Source organism: Epinephelus lanceolatus, chromosome 18 (assembly GCF_041903045.1).
Source record: "Epinephelus lanceolatus isolate andai-2023 chromosome 18, ASM4190304v1, whole genome shotgun sequence".
Lineage (NCBI taxonomy): Eukaryota > Metazoa > Chordata > Actinopteri > Perciformes > Serranidae > Epinephelus > Epinephelus lanceolatus.
Window position 1 is genome coordinate 13,729,002 of NC_135751.1, and position 17,080 is coordinate 13,746,081.

At 39.4% G+C, this 17,080-nt stretch overlaps 1 protein-coding gene across 2 annotated transcripts; it reads right to left on the reverse strand.

Annotated features, from left to right (window-relative positions):
* Window positions 1-1,574: 1,574 nt before the first annotated feature.
* Window positions 1,575-15,932, reverse strand: prr14 (proline rich 14). 2 transcript variants are annotated; one of them, XM_033644963.2, is made up of 11 exons: window positions 15,834-15,932; window positions 14,394-14,422; window positions 14,117-14,296; window positions 12,256-12,418; window positions 12,104-12,169; window positions 11,464-11,504; window positions 8,086-11,046; window positions 7,839-7,980; window positions 5,369-5,478; window positions 3,908-3,976; window positions 1,575-2,277 (listed from the first exon to the last, which is right to left on the reverse strand). In XM_033644963.2, exons 3-11 carry the CDS (start codon window positions 14,257-14,259, stop codon window positions 1,986-1,988), a joined length of 3,987 nt encoding a protein of 1,328 aa, XP_033500854.2. In that variant the 5' UTR covers window positions 14,260-14,296; window positions 14,394-14,422; window positions 15,834-15,932; the 3' UTR covers window positions 1,575-1,985. The 2 variants fall into 2 exon arrangements, with proteins under 2 accessions (XP_033500854.2, XP_078017459.1); XM_078161333.1 differs by having other exon boundaries at window positions 14,117-14,226; window positions 15,834-15,921.
* Window positions 15,933-17,080: the final 1,148 nt, after the last annotated feature.

The following is a 17,080-nucleotide window of genomic DNA, read 5'->3' on the forward strand; positions in this document are numbered from 1 at the left end:
CATTCTGGCTGCAATTCCCATTCTGATGGCGCTGATCTCATATCTCCTCACTCTGCAAGACTAATCAACATTGATAAACCTCTACAGAAGAGTAACAGAGGAGTGACTTTTGGATGCTTATGGAGACAGACAGCAGACAATACAAAGGTGCTTATCAACGACTAAAAGCCATGAAGATATGAAGAGACTGGTGCTTCCATGGAGAACATAAAGACTGGTTTAGTCTTTCTTGTGCTGATAAAATGACGGCTGTCCCAGTTTACACTTTTATTTTATACTTCCTCTTAGACATTTGTTTTTACACAAAGGAACAACCACTCTGGAAAACAGTGTCAAAAACTTGGATGTCTTTTTATATGCTGTAATATTTATTTAACAATATACAATAGACAATTCAAAATCTAAATGACCATATAAAATCCAGCATTGACTATAGTTTGAGACATGACACTACCTGACAAATATACATTATATATTAAAGATTAGAACTGTCATTCCCCGGTAATGACCCAATCCTTGATGTTTCTGAACCATAAACGCCATTACAGTTGAACACATTCATTGTTAGAAATTATATATGCTTGCAAATACTACAAAAGTTAATGGATTATTCAAGCTGACAATCTAAAAAGGAGCAACATAAACATTTTCATCAAGGATTGGGTCTCTACTGGAAAAAACTGGCATGGCAGTGCTTCATCAGTACAAGATTCTGCTCTTGTTGCCAACATTACCTTGGCACTATTGCATTGTTACCATATTAGCTTTATCATTGTCAAATGTATCATTATGTTGTCCTTTTATACAAACATATAAACAAACGACTTAATAATAAAAACAACAAAAACGTTTGTGCTTTGAGTTGCTTGAAGGATCTTATTACACCCTCATAAAAAAGGTAGTTAAGGCAACCTCAGAAAAATTTGGCCAAAAAAGAAAAGTACATACATAGGCAGTTTATCAAGAAGTTACACTTGCAATACAAATATAGACACCACAGAATAATCCAGAGAGAGCCACAGGGAATAGAGAGCCAACCAGCAGTGGAATCTGGACACCTCCACTCTTGATTAGTAATGCTCTCTGGAGTGCCGTATTGTTTCTAAGTTATGCTTTATACAACTAAAACCTCTTCAGCCATGAAATTTACAAACACAAATAATTGATAAATGAGTAGAGAACGGAGCCGTGTAAAATGATTAACACATGCTGCTTGCAGACACACGTGACTGTACATAGAGTCTGTGGACAGACACCTGTTTGTGAAATTAGCTGCAGCGAATACAAATCTCTTCCTGGCATGTTTAAAAGTTATATTCAGCACTTAATAAAAATAGCTGCCTTTATGGTCTAACTTACAATAATGCTGCAAGATGTGTACTCATGTCATGCACCTTCTTTCAAACGCGATAGCGCAAAAGAAATAAGATGCATTCTGCGGTAGCATTTTTAGAGAAGAAACTGTCATTGTAAAGAAAACGGCGTCATCACTCTGGGTACATCTGAGGTTAAAAAAACTGAGGATACAATGTAAATGTTATGAAACTATACAAGTGTTTAAATCAAAAATGTCAACTTTTTTTTTTTTTTTTTTTTTTAGACAGTTTCACTTATTTTAGATGGAAAGTGGCCGGAGGAAAAATGGACGGCAGAGGTTTGAGTGCAGTCATGACAAAAAAGGAACTTCCTGTATAATGCGTTTAACCACTATATCTATAACCACCTTCTATGAGGCAATACACTGATGCTATGATGTACTGTTCTTCAACTTGTAGGCTACAAATGCTACAGAATGAAAAGGTAACTCTTCAATAGTAACTTGTCACCACAACAATCATACACAGATTGTGCTGACAAAAAGAGCTAGAAGAGTCACATGTGAATCTTTGTATTGAAAACACATTAGAAACAGTCTTAGACAGAATTGTCTCTTGCAGTGTTTGTTTAATGGCTGCCAAAAAAATCACTGTTTGAGGCGGCATCTGTCAACTGTCTTTCTGATCGCGTATCAACCACAAATTCAGCTGCTCGAGCTTCTCACAGAGAAGTGAGTCCACATCCTGCGCGCTCAGGGATGGCTCGTCTTTAGGAGAGCCCCCACGTCTCGTCCTGGAAGATGAAGCTACTGCCTTTCCAATGCCAGCAAGTGGCTTCTTTGGTCTTCTGGCCTCACCCGCTTCCAGGAACTCCAAAAATCGTTTGACACGTCTCTGGCCAAACCAGGACTCAGAGCCATTTCTGCGATTGAGAGGTACCTCGAATATGGTCTCCAGCCGGCTGAAACCCATAAATTCCAAGTCAGTGAGCAAATTCGGGTAGTTCAGGGAGTGCAAGTAATTTTTAATGAAGCACAAACGTCACTTTTTCATTCCAGATAAGAGAGCACAGAACACTAAATATCACCTGTGACAACATTTCCTCTGGTGCCACCATCTGGTCAGACTTTGCTTTACTAGCAGCAACATTCTGAGTGAGGATGGTGAAGCTGTGTCCCAAATCTTTACTACGTGTGTAGTATGTTCACACTGGATAAGTGACAAAATAACCCTGAAGTACCCTAAAGGCACTTGCACAATGCAATGCATGAAGGAAATGAAGAAAAGTTTTTTGGGGAGAAATTGTTTTGCTTTTTGTTTGTGAAGTTTAACTGGCAGTGGCTTTATTAAGGAATACCTCATCTGTAAAATGACCATTGGTAAATCAATTACTCATCACGTGTTAACTTGAACTCAAGGAGAAAAAATTGTTTTTCCTGCATGCTTGTGAAGAATCCAAAAAAGGTGAACACTCTCTATGAATTGAAGTTATCAGAGTCCTCATTTAACAACAGTAAAACCATATCAAAACATCTGTTAACAAACTGTCAAACAAGTATTCAAGTCTCATTTCACATGCACTTTTCCAAAAATCTTACTATTTAACACAATTTTCAACATATGAGAGTATTCAAGTCTCATTTCACATGCACTTTTCCAAAAATCTTACTATTTAACACAATTTTCAACATATGCCCTGAGCACGCCTGGGCATGCCAGCGCATTTGAGCTCAGAGTTCAGACATACTTACTTGTCTGTGCATGAGACTTTGTACAAAGTGATTTGTGTCTAAATGTTTCAGCAAAAATGCATGTGTTTGGGAAGTACTGAGCATACAACTGGATAAATGAGACTTGGATTATACTGCACTAGTTGTGTGAGAATTTGTAACTTGATGTTCTGATATTGATCTCCTTGTGTTAAATGCAAAATCCATTTTTTTTCAATTCATGAAGAATATTCGCCTTTTTTTGGATCCTCCATTCACTGTGGAGGAACAGTGAAAACAGTTTCTTTAATGCAGTGAGTAACTGATATACAGTTTTACCATTTTGCAGGTGAAGTACTCCTTTAAGTTAAAGTTTGATGGCCAACTGCACAAGTACTACCATTTCCTGTTAGTATAAAACAGCTAATGTTGACATCCTGTAAACTATGTGCAAAAACAGTATACTTTAAAGATTAAGTATATTCTGTTAACAATCTGTGCGAAGTATGAAATTGGGAAACAGCATGTGCCTCCATTCTTTCATCCATACTACTGTTTTTTGTAGTGTGTAATGAGCATTAAAGCATCACAGGTTTCCTAGTGTGGCTATAGAGTTTCTCTTAGCCTTGTCTATAGCGTGTTAACAGCAAAGCTTCACCCAAGCCTCATATGTCCAGGATCACAGCATAGAGCCATAGATAAAGTTTTCTGTTCCAAAGTCTAAAGGGATTATGGGGTGAAGCTCAAGTTTATGTTGTCTGACTGTATTTATATTTGTTTAACATTCATGACTTGTTAACCTTTATGATATACCTATCGTGTGAGTGTTTATATGCATCATGTAACATGTGTTTACAGTTAGTGTTGTAATATTGCCCTTACCTTTCAGGGGGTTTGCTGAAATTCTTATTGGTGTAAATTTCTTCCAAACTGAACTCCTTCTTTTTCAGCCTGTGATGTAACATAAGAGAAAAAAAAACACTGTTGCAATCAATCTGAATATTGATCAATGGTCAATAGACAACAGACATGTAATGAGACTGACACAAATTCATTTTCCATGTTAGGGCAAAGTGTGACGCCATAGAATTTGTCCTAATTTTAATCACTAACCTAATGCAAGGCAGAGTGTTGCATGTTTGCAGAAGTACTTTCATATAATGGCTGCATCTATTAAGACTTTATATACCACTGCATTTGACCCAGTGTTTGGTTATCAGCCAGACAGGTTGCTTAAGATTTCCCTTTGAACTTGCTGTGTGTTACTATTTACCCTCTAGGTAAATAATACAACTATTTATTTAGATACTATGGCAACAAAGCAATTAACAATACTTTATTTTTGCTATGGTGACCTTTTCTTTTTTTTTTTTACAGTTACCTGTGCCAAGTACAGCCATAGGTAACTCTGTCTGTCTACCTAAACTTCCTCATTTTGCTTATGGGCAAGGAAGTCAAGAAGACAGCGACATCTTTTTGATTTGCTGAGGTAAACAATGAGGCGAAATAGAGTAAGTAAAACCCTTTGATAAGTGTTGAGTGCATGAATAAATGCAGCATATTCAGTCATTACAAAACAAATAAGCGTAAGATGAAGACCCTCCTGGCTGCAACAGGAATAACAAATAAAATATGTCTGTTGAGCATTGAGCTGGTCAGTACTCTTAAACTGCAGCAAAACACCAATAAAAGAACATTAACTCTTGACCAGTCGACACCTGAGCCAGCTCCATTCACCAGTCAACCCCGAAAGATGCATCTGAAGTACCAAAAAACATAAATAAATAAAAAACAGTGAGTATGTGGACCTTTGAGTTGAGATTAATTTGTTGCAACTTCTATGCTCATGTATTTGGATATTCACCCAGTCTCACATAACCAGACCTACTATGTCTCCACACTTCGTTTAAGTGCTCTGTCAGCCCTGGAGAAAGGTCTGGCTGAACCAATCAAAATGCAACACTAAGGGAAAAACACACTCTGGGTTCTTTGTATTTCTTTGAGTCGATCACGATTGTCTTAGGGGTGCTAAGCCCCAGATGCAACAAAGAGGCTAAATCCACACAAAACAAAAAAAAAGACAAACGAGCCACATAAAACATTAAAAGACGTTTTAGCGTCTACGTTGCTAGCTCAGGGGTTGCTGTCGTTGTTTCATGCATAGCACAGAAACAAAGTGTGGAGATAGATCTGGCTACGTGAGACTCATTTCACCTAACACCAGCTTTTTTTGAAAACCTGGACATACAGATAGTGCAAGGGGAGGAGAATTGATTCTGAAACAAGCGACCAATGGCAGGATTATACTCACAAACTCCATCTTGTGGAGAGACTAGTATTTACCTGATGGGTTTGGGCAGGCCCATGGGTGTCAGGTTGGTCTGAGGTTTGGGTAAAGTTTTCCGAATTCTAATTGACGACACCTTTCCTCGTTCCTCATGCTTTTGCACCACCTGTGATGATGAACAAGCGGATTAGTAACCTAAATCATTCTGAAAGGATTACGAAATGTGACAACAGTGAAATTACATAATAATAAAAAACGTAAAACAACGAAAACATTGCAAATTAGCTCCATGGTTACCAACATATCAGTTCTGACAGAGTGACCATATGGCAAGAGCTGTGACAATGTGACCGATCTAGGCTAAAATCTGCATCACCCTGTGACTAAAAATGTATGCTTTTAAAGGTGTGCTAAAAGAGAGTAAAACGTATATATATATATATATATATATATATATATATATATATATATATATATATATATATATATATATATATATATAGTACAGGCCAAAAGTTTGGACACACCTTCTCATTCAATGCGTTTTCTTTATTTTCATGACTATTTACATTGTAGATTCTCACTGAAGGCATCAAAACTATGAATGGACACATGTGGAGTTATGTACTTAACAAAAAAAGGTGAAATAACTGAAAACATGTTTTATATTCTAGTTTCTTCAAAATAGCCACCCTTTGCTCTGATTACTGCTTTGCACACTCTTGGCATTCTCTCCATGAGCTTCAAGAGGTAGTCACCTGAAATGGTTTCCACTTCACAGGTGTGCCTTATCAGGGTTAATTAGTGGAATTTCTTGCTTTATCAATGGGGTTGGGACCATCAGCTGTGTTGTGCAGAAGTCAGGTTAATACACAGCCGACAGCCCTATTGGACAACTGTTAAAATTCATATTATGGCAAGAACCAATCAGCTAACTAAAGAAAAACGAGTGGCCATCATTACTTTAAGAAATGAAGGTCAGTCAGTCCGGAAAATTGCAAAAACTTTAAATGTGTCCCCAAGTGGAGTCGCAAAAACCATCAAGCGCTACAACGAAACTGGCACACATGAGGACCGACCCAGGAAAGGAAGACCAAGAGTCACCTCTGCTTCTGAGGATAAGTTCATCCGAGTCACCAGCCTCAGAAATCGCAAGTTAACAGCAGCTCAGATCAGAGACCAGATGAATGCCACACAGAGTTCTAGCAGCAGACCCATCTCTAGAACAACTGTTAAGAGGAGACTGCGCCAATCAGGCCTTCATGGTCAAATAGCTGTTAGGAAACCACTGCTAAGGAGAGGCAACAAGCAGAAGAGATTTGTTTGGGCCAAGAAACACAAGGAATGGACATTAGACCAGTGGAAATCTGTGCTTTGGTCTGATGAGTCCAAATTTGAGATCTTTGGTTCCAACCGCCGTGTCTTTGTGAGACGCAGAAAAGGTGAACGGATGGATTCCACATGCCTGGTTCCCACTGTGAAGCATGGAGGAGGAGGTGTGATGGTGTGGGGGTGTTTTGCTGGTGACACTGTTGGGGATTTATTCAAAATTGAAGGCACACTGAACCAGCATGGCTACCACAGCATCCTGCAGCGACATGCCATCCCATCCGGTTTGCGTTTAGTTGGACGATCATTTATTTTTCAACAGGACAATGACCCCAAACACACCTCCAGGCTGTGTAAGGGCTATTTGACCAAGAAGGAGAGTGATGGAGTGCTGCGGCAGATGACCTGGCCTCCACAGTCACCGGACCTGAACCCAATCCAGATGGTTTGGGGTGAGCTGGACCGCAGAGTGAAGGCAAAGGGGCCAACAAGTGCTAAACACCTCTGGGAACTCCTTCAAGACTGTTGGAAAACCATTTCAGGTGACTACCTCTTGAAGCTCATGGAGAGAATGCCAAGAGTGTGCAAAGCAGTAATCAGAGCAAAGGGTGGCTATTTTGAAGAAACTAGAATATAAAACATGTTTTCAGTTATTTCACCTTTTTTTGTTAAGTACATAACTCCACATGTGTTCATTCATAGTTTTGATGCCTTCAGTGAGAATCTACAATGTAAATAGTCATGAAAATAAAGAAAACGCATTGAATGAGAAGGTGTGTCCAAACTTTTGGCCTGTACTGTATATATATATATATATATATATATATATATATATATATATATATATATATATATATATATATATATATATATATATATATATATATATACACACACACACACACATTTATTCTGTATTCTGTATTAAAGGGTGCCGACCCGTCACATGCTCTGTCAGGTGACCTGACCTAGTCGGTATTTGATTGGTGTGTCTCTGCATTGTATGTTGTCGGATGAAGTACATGAAGCTCGAAACATCACACCAGTGGTTATTCAATTAAATATTTATGGAAGCTTAGGCTCGTGCATGGAAATAAAACTGACAAATGCCAGTGTCTGGTCTTGAAAGTGCTGTTTTTAGTATAATAGACAGTCCAAAAGTATGCACAGTAACAATCTGTGTAAAATAATGTATACCTTGATTTCAGAATCAGACAAAGCCTTTTCTTCTCTCATCCCAACATCCTCAAACTCCTGACTGGATGAGCTCGTATCCTCGCCGTCATCCTCTTCTTCACTCTGCTGTCTTCTCTCCATCTCACACTCCAAGGGATTTCCACTGCAAAGAAGCAAAGAGCTAGTATCAGCAAAGTGCTAAACATATCTGAACATCATTGGCATTATCATAAAACATCTTATTACAGATTTTAAAAAAGTTAGTTACCTGCTACTGTAGTCCAACGTAGCACTGGAGGAGTCATTTCTTTGGGGGAATAACAATTGTGATATTGAAGAAGAAGAGGAGATTGGAGAGGAAACATGACTGGAAGTGCTGGGGCTGGCAGAAGATCCTCTACTGTCAACCTTTTTAGAAAGGAAAGCCAGGGGGCTTGAGAGGAAACAGGACGCAAGCACTGAGAGGGAAGTGCTGGGAGAAAGAGCAAGACTAGGACACAGGCGTAGGGTGGCTCTGTCATATGGGAGGGATCTTCTGGATGGGTACACCTCCTTACGAAGGCAGAGAGGAGCAATCTCCCTCTCCACCTCCACACTGCAGACTGTGTGTCGACGAGCACGGCGCAGGGATTTGTGGGCATGGTGGGCAGAGGGAGTGTGGGAGGACTGGTGCAGGTGTGGTGTGTGAGTCCTGCTGTGATGAGGTGAATGCAAAGTAGGAGTCCAGGGCATGTCATGGTGACGGAGGGAGGGGATCTCTGGGCAAGAGTAGCTGCGCAACAGGCACCTTGACGAGCCATTTTCTGCTGACTGTGAACTTGCTGTAGCCAAGTCTGCATCATCCATTGTGACGGTGTTTGTCGCCTCTTCATCTTTACATGTCCTACCATGCAAAACCCTGCATTTCCTCCTTTGGTTATCTGCTCTCCTTGGCCTAATGTTAGCCCTTCGTGCACTAGACCTTAGCCTGGAGACACTGCTGCTGTTGTGGTGACTGGCTTCAGCATCAGTGGAAAATACCTCATCTGACACAGAAGTAGCACTCAATTCTTTCCCATCTATGATATGCTTAATTTCATGATCTAATTGTACATAACAGTCTAATTTAGGTTTGGAGGGTGAAGGAGCAGGTTGCTGATTACTTTCAAAAGGTGTCATTTCAAAATATACAGGGTCCATTGAGAGTTTACCTTTGCCTTCTCTCGGCTTGTTTTCTTTGGTTATCAAATGGAGGTTATCCATACATTGTTTTGTCTCTTCGCTCGCTCCTGACGCAGATGATTTAACAGCACCTCTAATACTCTTCCTGGGTCTCTTGAACGGCTGGTTCACTTCCTTTTTCGGGCTGTCCTCTTTTTGAACATGCTCAGAGGTATTAAAATCTGTGGACGTGAGTTCTAGTGGCTCTGTTGATAGTGCTGGTGAGGTAGAAACCAGAATGCTGTCCGATTCTGGACTTGAACTCACTTGGTTTGGCGATTTCCGTTTCCGTGGCTTTGTGTTGATATTCTTCTGCTTGCTTGTGCTTGGGAGCTGCTTTATATGAGGACGGACAAGGACTTCTGATAACGGTGCCTTCTCGGCTTGTTCTGTGGACGTGATTGCCACGGTGGTTTCCAGATCCATACTGTTATCCTTGTTTACATCAGGTGCATCAAGACCTGTTCTTGTCTTTAGCCTTTTGCATGAAGCACCAGGCTTCATCTTGCTGCTGCTGTTCTTTTGTTTGTCCTTTGAAATCCCACTGCTTTTATCCAATGAGCAAACCAACATCGCATCAGAGGAACTTTCGCTCCGTGTGTTCAGCACTGTTTCATTTATTGTAGCGAGCATTTCTTGTCGAACGTTTTCTCTCTTATTTGCTCTTGTTGAAACAGGCTGTCTTTTTGGAGGTGGCTTCAGCATTTCTTCCTTATGGACGATGGTATTTGTCAACACGTCTTTTATTGGTGGACTCAATATGCCACTATCTGAGGCCACATTTAATAGTGCTTGTGTTTTTGGATCCTTTGTACATTTGTCTGCTGTCAGTCTCTTCCTCTTTACAAAGTCTTGGGAATGACAGTCCAGTTTCAGCCCCCTCTTTGCTCTCCCGACACCTGCAGCTAAATAAGTTTCAGGGTTTAAGTGACACTCCAGCTGCTGAGTATCCAAAGTAGGCTTCAGTGTCCTTCCATTAGTACTGGTATTTAAGTTATTCTTGTGGCTCCTGCGAACCAAAGTTTTCTGAGTGACTTTTTTCCTGCTATCACCATCATTAGGCTGAGGACAGTCGGTGTCAGGCTGAGCATAACAGACTGAGGAAGATAATGACTGTGTTTTGTCAGTGTCACTTGAATGAGCTTTGTTTGATTTGGCTGAATTCATGAGAGAAACCTGCTCATCATTAACCTCAGGATCAGACTCTTCCTTTTTGACTTTAGATGAAACTTTCTTTACTCCAGATCGATTTCCTGTATATTTCCTTGGCAGTGGTTTCAGCTGAACAAATGGTCTGCCTTTCTGGTCCTCCGTAGCACCGGAAATCATTAACTTTGATTCAAGTGAGGCACTTACAGTGACAGAAGGCTGTAACAGCATAGAGGACCTAAGGACAGACCCAACGGATTCTGAAACTTCCTCAGAAACAGTGCAGGGTAAGGGACTGTGATGCAAAGGCACAGAATCAGGTGAGTGTTTTCCCTTCTGACTTATTGCACATTCATCTGCCCATTCAGAGCTGTGTGTTGGCAACTCCACATCAAATGATAACTTTTTTGAATATCTAAGAGCAACAGTTTTTGCATTTTGTGCACCTTCTACTTCACTGAGCCTCTGCTGCTTTGCTTCAGTGTCCTGATTCTCATTCTCACTTTGTGCTTCTGGATGAAACATATCGCCTGGCTCTGAGTGTTCAACATCAGACATTCCATCGGCCTGTGGCTCACACTCATCAGGTCTGTCTGGACGGTCCATGAATGGTGGGGGGCTATTTGCTCTGAAGAGTTTAACAGGACTCATGACTATCTCTGTGAAACTGGCCATCTTCGATCTGAGTGACTGAAACAAGGGGCCGATCACCCATCCCTTCGGGGCAGATGCATTTTCAACAGAGGGTCCAACAGCTAATCTGCCCATGTCAGATGTGGTTGTGTCAAGATTCTGCGTGGTATCGACAGCAATCTGCCCCACTACATTCTCTGCAGCAGAGACATTTGGTTTCTTCTGTGGTTTTTTCTGGTCCTTTTGCCTATAACAAAAAGAGAAATTAGGCTCTTAAAGCACAGGCAGAAAACAGTGTCATTATTTTCTTGTGAGATCATCTATGCATGGTGTCAATACAAGATCTTTTATCTGGCATCCTAACAACCCTCTAATTCTCGGTTTGTGAAAACATGCAAACATCTATGCCCCCTTTACACTGGCTTGGTATTGTAGGTCATATGTAAAACTACAGGAACCATGCCTGCATCACAAACACAACTGTTCTTTTAATACAGTTTCATAAACACCATATAAACTGTTGTTTTGTTGTTGTTTTTTTAATCTTTTGGAATATTACCATTAAAATTTGCAAATACCTAGAAAGAATGTTTGGGTGAACAGTTTTTTCAGATGAATAAAAATGATTATTATGCATACACATGCTGACAAAAATTACACTTACTTATTTTGGCGCTTTGCTGCAAAACTAATATCAATTCCATCCTGCAAAATAAACATATAAACAGTTGCTTAAATTAAATTAAACAAAGCACTGTGCGTTCACAATCACATACCTAAACTACAATTTGTGTCAATTTAACTAATTCCTTTCTTGCAAAAATTGGAATTTATCTGCACTAGCTTCAGATCTGAGAAAAGTTTGGGGAGTTTTGTACGCATAATGTGTCGTTTGTCATTTGTGTTGATTCTGAAACACTGGTACTGGTTTAGCTCTACAATTTTGCACGACAAGGGAGAGACAATGAAGACACATTGCACTTTGTAAACTATCACATTTATGTATTGCTGGGTCACATTAAGGCGCTCGATTGCTTGTCTGTGTCGGATGCAGCAGACCGTGAAGGAGGATTAAATCACTCAATTAACCCTCACGCCCGTTCACTGTACAGGTCTCCAGTGTTGACATACACAGCCATACAGTACAACTGCTGCACAAACAGATTAGACTCTGAAAGCTTCATCACATGAATAATACCATCAAGGGCATGCAGATGGACTGAAAGACAGTGACTGAGAGACCAAAAAAGACAAACAGCAGGTTGAGGGTGAGAACATCTAGAGTGAAGAAAAATGTAACTGACCTTATTCTGTTTCTCATGCACATGTGTGCCTTGAGCTCTTTGCTGCTTGGACTGCGACAACCGTACCTACAAATCAAAAGGGATATATGAGCAGTGACTCATTTGTTTATTGAAGAGTATCTGAACAAGATTTTTTTAAGCTTAACTCATACCATGTTTGCACTCTCCCTTTGTCTCTTGGTGGGGGACGGATTCTGTCTGGACTGTCTCGGAGCTGCTGCACTGACTGTATTGCTCTGCTTTTTAGGAGTTTGTGCTCTGATCTCTTGAATGCGGCCACTCCTTCTGTGCCCAGATATTCCATCTTTTGCATGGCTGTGAAGATTAAAAAATTAATATGCAGCATTTTTGTTTCAAATACAGCAAGAAAGAAAAAACAGCACTGTGGGTCTTAAAGATACATGATGCATCAGTATCTGTATTAGGGATGTCCCGTGTTGTTGTTTTTTAGCTCTTTCATTTACTAATGGACGTCTGCCGATACACTAATGAAGATTAAGTTTGTATCTAACATATTTTAAAAAACTAACGTGGTCTTCTAAATTGGCACACCTTATTCTTTCCAAGCTACAAGATCCAAATAGTGAAGGTGAGTCAAAGCCTGAATCAAAGCCATAAAGTTGATGAGTTTAAATTATTGAACTCACATGGATGAAAGTTTAACTGGAGGACCACTAATTCTGAAACTGATGTGAAGCAATCAGGTAGACAGAGGACGTATGACTTAATTGGATTTCTTGAGATAACAGAAATACTCAATCCAACAGCGGTTGCACGGTTACAGAGTGACGCTTCTTCTACCTCCTAAACATCGTTTGGATGAGTACAGACAGCGGCTGCAGAGAGCACATAAACCAGACGACAGCCAAGTTTTATTTTGGTCTGCCATCAAGTTACAAGCAGAATTAATGTTAAGCAGTGACAGCAGATATGACCTGCCGCCACTTGTCACTTTAGCCGACGAAAGCGATGGTCAGTCCTGGCTAAAAATGAGAAGCTGCTAGCTAAATGTTTTGTACACTGCTCTTTGCTAGTAAAAGAGAAGAGATTAGTTACCATCACAGCTTACTGAATCTGTGTATTTTGCCAACCTGGGTGTCAGAACAGAGTCGCTTCCAAGTAAAACCAAATAATCTTTTCACATTCACATGCTGTAATTTTCATTTGGATATGCAGTCAAATGCTGCACTGCAGAGCTTGGCTTTTATTAGGCAAGCTGAGGTGGACAAAAAGCTCAGTTCAGTCAGTAAAAAGAGGATTGGATTTTGCTTAGCTTTATTTTAGCTGATGCTGATGCTTTTGGATCGGCTCGGGACATCCCTAATCTGTATAAGTATTAGCAGCAAAACTGTTTAAAAATACACCCTCACTGGAACCAACAATGATCCTCTGACAAACACATATTAGTGCAAAAATATCAATTATAAATATGATAATTAAAAATTTTGATACCCTGATCTGCTTAAATGTGATCATCACTAGCCAACCAATCCAACATTCTGAGCATTTCTCATATGAGTTTTGTGCCGACTGCAGTGGAGAGATTCACTTAAACATTTACAATTATTTCTTTCCAGCTGAGGTGGGACCATCAACATCTACATTAACACTGTCAACAATCCACCTGCTGTTTCACCATGTTATTTAAGAATAATTGTTCAAGGCTCTCTGCATTTCAGGTGAGATAGTTTGTGTTGCTCATCTCCATTTGTGACTAAAGACACTTGAGAAAAATGTAGTCTTTTGTAACCAGGTGCTAACACCACTGTGTTTTGTAGACTTCTGTATCTGCACAATGCATAGCAGTACAGCAGATACATTCAAATTAAAAAATTAATCTTCTGATATCAGCACTGATGGAAATAATCATTTGTCGGATATTGGCTAAATTCCTATAGCTGTGTCTAAAAGTCTATAATTGTTCCATCCATAAAGGGAAAAGTGTGCCAAAAAGCAAGGAGGGGAAATTACACCTACAGCAAAAGAAAGCAAAAGGTGCCGGGACAACTATACCTGGGAGTGATGGAGGAAAAGGGGAGGAGAGGTGGTGAAGGTTCACTGTGGGGAGGTGCACTACAGAAACTGTTTGGGGGAATAGCATCTTCATCCATTGGACAAACTATCTGAGGGAGCGAGTCAGAGGGATAAGTCAACATCCCCTTGCTCTCTCTTTCTCTCCTTGTCTGTCCTTCTCTGTAAATAACAACGAGGGGAAAAAAACAAACATGCGGGGTATCATATCAGTATGAAAGTACTTCCAAATAGGTCTTAAAAATGAAGCATCACTTACTTTTGTGATCACTGGAATTAAAGTTTATTCTGAAATGACAAATAGTGACAATAGTTTTTAATATTTTCCTCACAGAAATTGAATATTTTTATCATCAATTGAAATAATAATAATCATTTCTCTCAAGTAATTACTTGGTATATAAAATGTCAGAAAACTGTGAGAAAATGGCCATCAGATTTTTTGAAAACCGAAAGTGACTTTTCAGTGTCTTGTTTTGTCCAAGCAACAATATTCAGGTTATCACACATAAAACAAAGTAAAAGCATCAAATCCTCCCAGTTGAGAGACTGGAATTAGGGAATTTTGGCACAATTACTTGAAAAATGAAAATGGAGAAAATAGTGTCCGATTAACTTTCTGTTCATCAACTAATTGTTTCAGCTTTAGCAACATCAACACAGAGAAATATAGATTAATCTAATGTAATGTGACAAAGGTTAGGGAAAAAAAGAAAATCACTAAGTAAAAGATTTAAATAAACATTTAACAAGTGGACAAGAGTAGGACAACAGCTGAGATGTATTTGTGAGGAGTATTCAATATGACTTTAACTTATTACAGTAGATTAACAGACACAGCCAACGTGGTCGAGAGGAACGTCTTTCATGTAGTCATTAAAAAGGTTGCAGTATCTTGTGAAAAGGATTTACACGCGATTCTCACGCAAAATTTAATTTTCCGTCATGGTATAAATACATTTATGGCAGGCCTACACGTATGGTTGAGGTTATAGGATTTCGTGCAAATATTGGTTTTAATCAGTAACGTTGCTTAAGATTGAAACGGCGATGTAAATCGAGGCACAACCTTTACAATCACCATCAATGCAGCTGTTAGGTTGAAGGAAAAAAAACACTCGTGTTTTGAATTTGAGTTCTCGGTCTTTGCCAGTCGTTGATACATTAACGTTAGTCCACTCACATCTACAGCCCGTTAACGAAAGGTAGGCTACATCTTGATTAATAACACTGCTACGTAAAAGGATAAAAATAAACCAGGTTTTAATGGCTAATTAAATAGAAATACATTTCAGTCAACGTTTTCAATCAAATGAAAGCGGCGGTTCGTTTACAGTGAGATGGGTCTAAATGCTGGAACGGACACTGTTTCATATTCAAACTTTTAAATGTGAGCAAACGAATGTCAACATTTGCCAACGTCAGCCAGTATCATACAACGCTTATCATAAAAAAAATAGTGTATGTTATACATTTTAGCTATGTCTGAGCAGAGCTTTGTTGTAACTCCGTCAACACTGCATGGTTTGGCTAACGCCGATATTCACCCAGTGTGTAATATACAGTTTCAGCACCGGGGAATAGCCGTAGCCGGGAGCTGTCATCTCCCCTAACGTTCAATGGGGTAACTGTTCATATTCTCGTTTCGTAGTTTAGCTGTATGCAGATGTACTGGCTAAATCACACTAAACACACTTACCAAAAACGTTTAGCTGAGCCGTAGGATAGTATTCCGACCTCACCGTAAACAAGGCATGCCGGACGGCGCCCTACAGCGACTGGCAAATGTATCCGTTTTTACAAATCCAACAACCAGACAGGCGGATTATCCAATCACAGCACGGGTTCTTTTTCCGCCCGGTTGGCTCGGTTGAAAACTGACCAATTAGAAAAGGTTTTGAGACGTCGTCGGTAGGTGGGCAGCCAATAGGAGAGCGGAAACAAATGGCTCATAGAATATGATCGTCTTCTTTTATGTCCTCGGGTGACCTAGTATCTTCAAAGAGAACTTAAGTGGAGGTGTTGAAATTACGGGTAATTTGACAACATGACAGTAACGTTACCCCAGTTACAATGGAGTTTTCGCCAGTGAAAATGTAAAGATCCGTCACACTGACACGATATACTACAAGTGCAGTTAAGCTAGAGTTAAATTTTGAAACACAATTTTATTGGAACCTCTGATATAAACAAAATATCTTATATTTACACATTCAACATTTTTTATATTCCATAAATCCTGGTTCTGAGCAAATTGTACTTATGATTTTTTTTTCTCATCATAAATTAATCTGCCAGTTCTTTTGTTGCTTAATAGTCTAGTCTACTATAATCTAGTCTAGGTCCTTCCGTGAGTCCCCATATAAATGAGGAATAGTTTATTTTTTACTATTAAATTCACTACAGAAGTAAGTCCAATGTGAGTAAGAGTCATAAGAGTGACTATTCTGATCATAGGTTTCACTTCCTTCATGGTTATCTCCTTAACTGTAGTTACAACTGGTTTTAATTATATCTGCCATCAATATCTTTCAACATGTAGGTCCTTGAAGGAAAATCTTAGCAAATATAAGTCCATGACCAAATGTGTATCAGTCCCTGACACGAAAAAATTGGAAAACCACTGTCCTAAAGCACAAGGTGGTGTCATTGATAGTCCCGAACCTAAAAACATACAATTTTCTATCGTGTATGACCAAAAAAAACTGCAACTATCTAACCTTGGCCCAATTCTTGCTTGAAAAGAGACTGAAATACAGATTTATTTTCTTTTGATCAACTAATTGTTGAGCTCTAAAACATACTGCCAAAATCCAGCATCTTCTCGTCACTTTTAACAGTAAAACATGTCCAGATTAATCTTTTGCAAACTCTGATATGACAGAACATACATAATTTTAATGTGGCTCAATTATTTGTAAGTCTGGGAGGTAACACTGATGTATT

Coding starts and splice junctions, on each gene's coding strand:
- prr14 (XM_033644963.2), bottom strand. CDS start 14,259: ATGTTGACTTATCCCTCTGACTCGCTCCCTCAGATAGTTTGTCCAATG. Junction 12,170..12,255: donor AAAGGGAGAGTGCAAACATG/GTATGAGTTAAG, acceptor TTTGATTTGTAG/GTACGGTTGTCGCAGTCCAA. Junction 3,977..5,368: donor GGCCTGCCCAAACCCATCAG/GTAAATACTAGT, acceptor GTTACATCACAG/GCTGAAAAAGAAGGAGTTCA.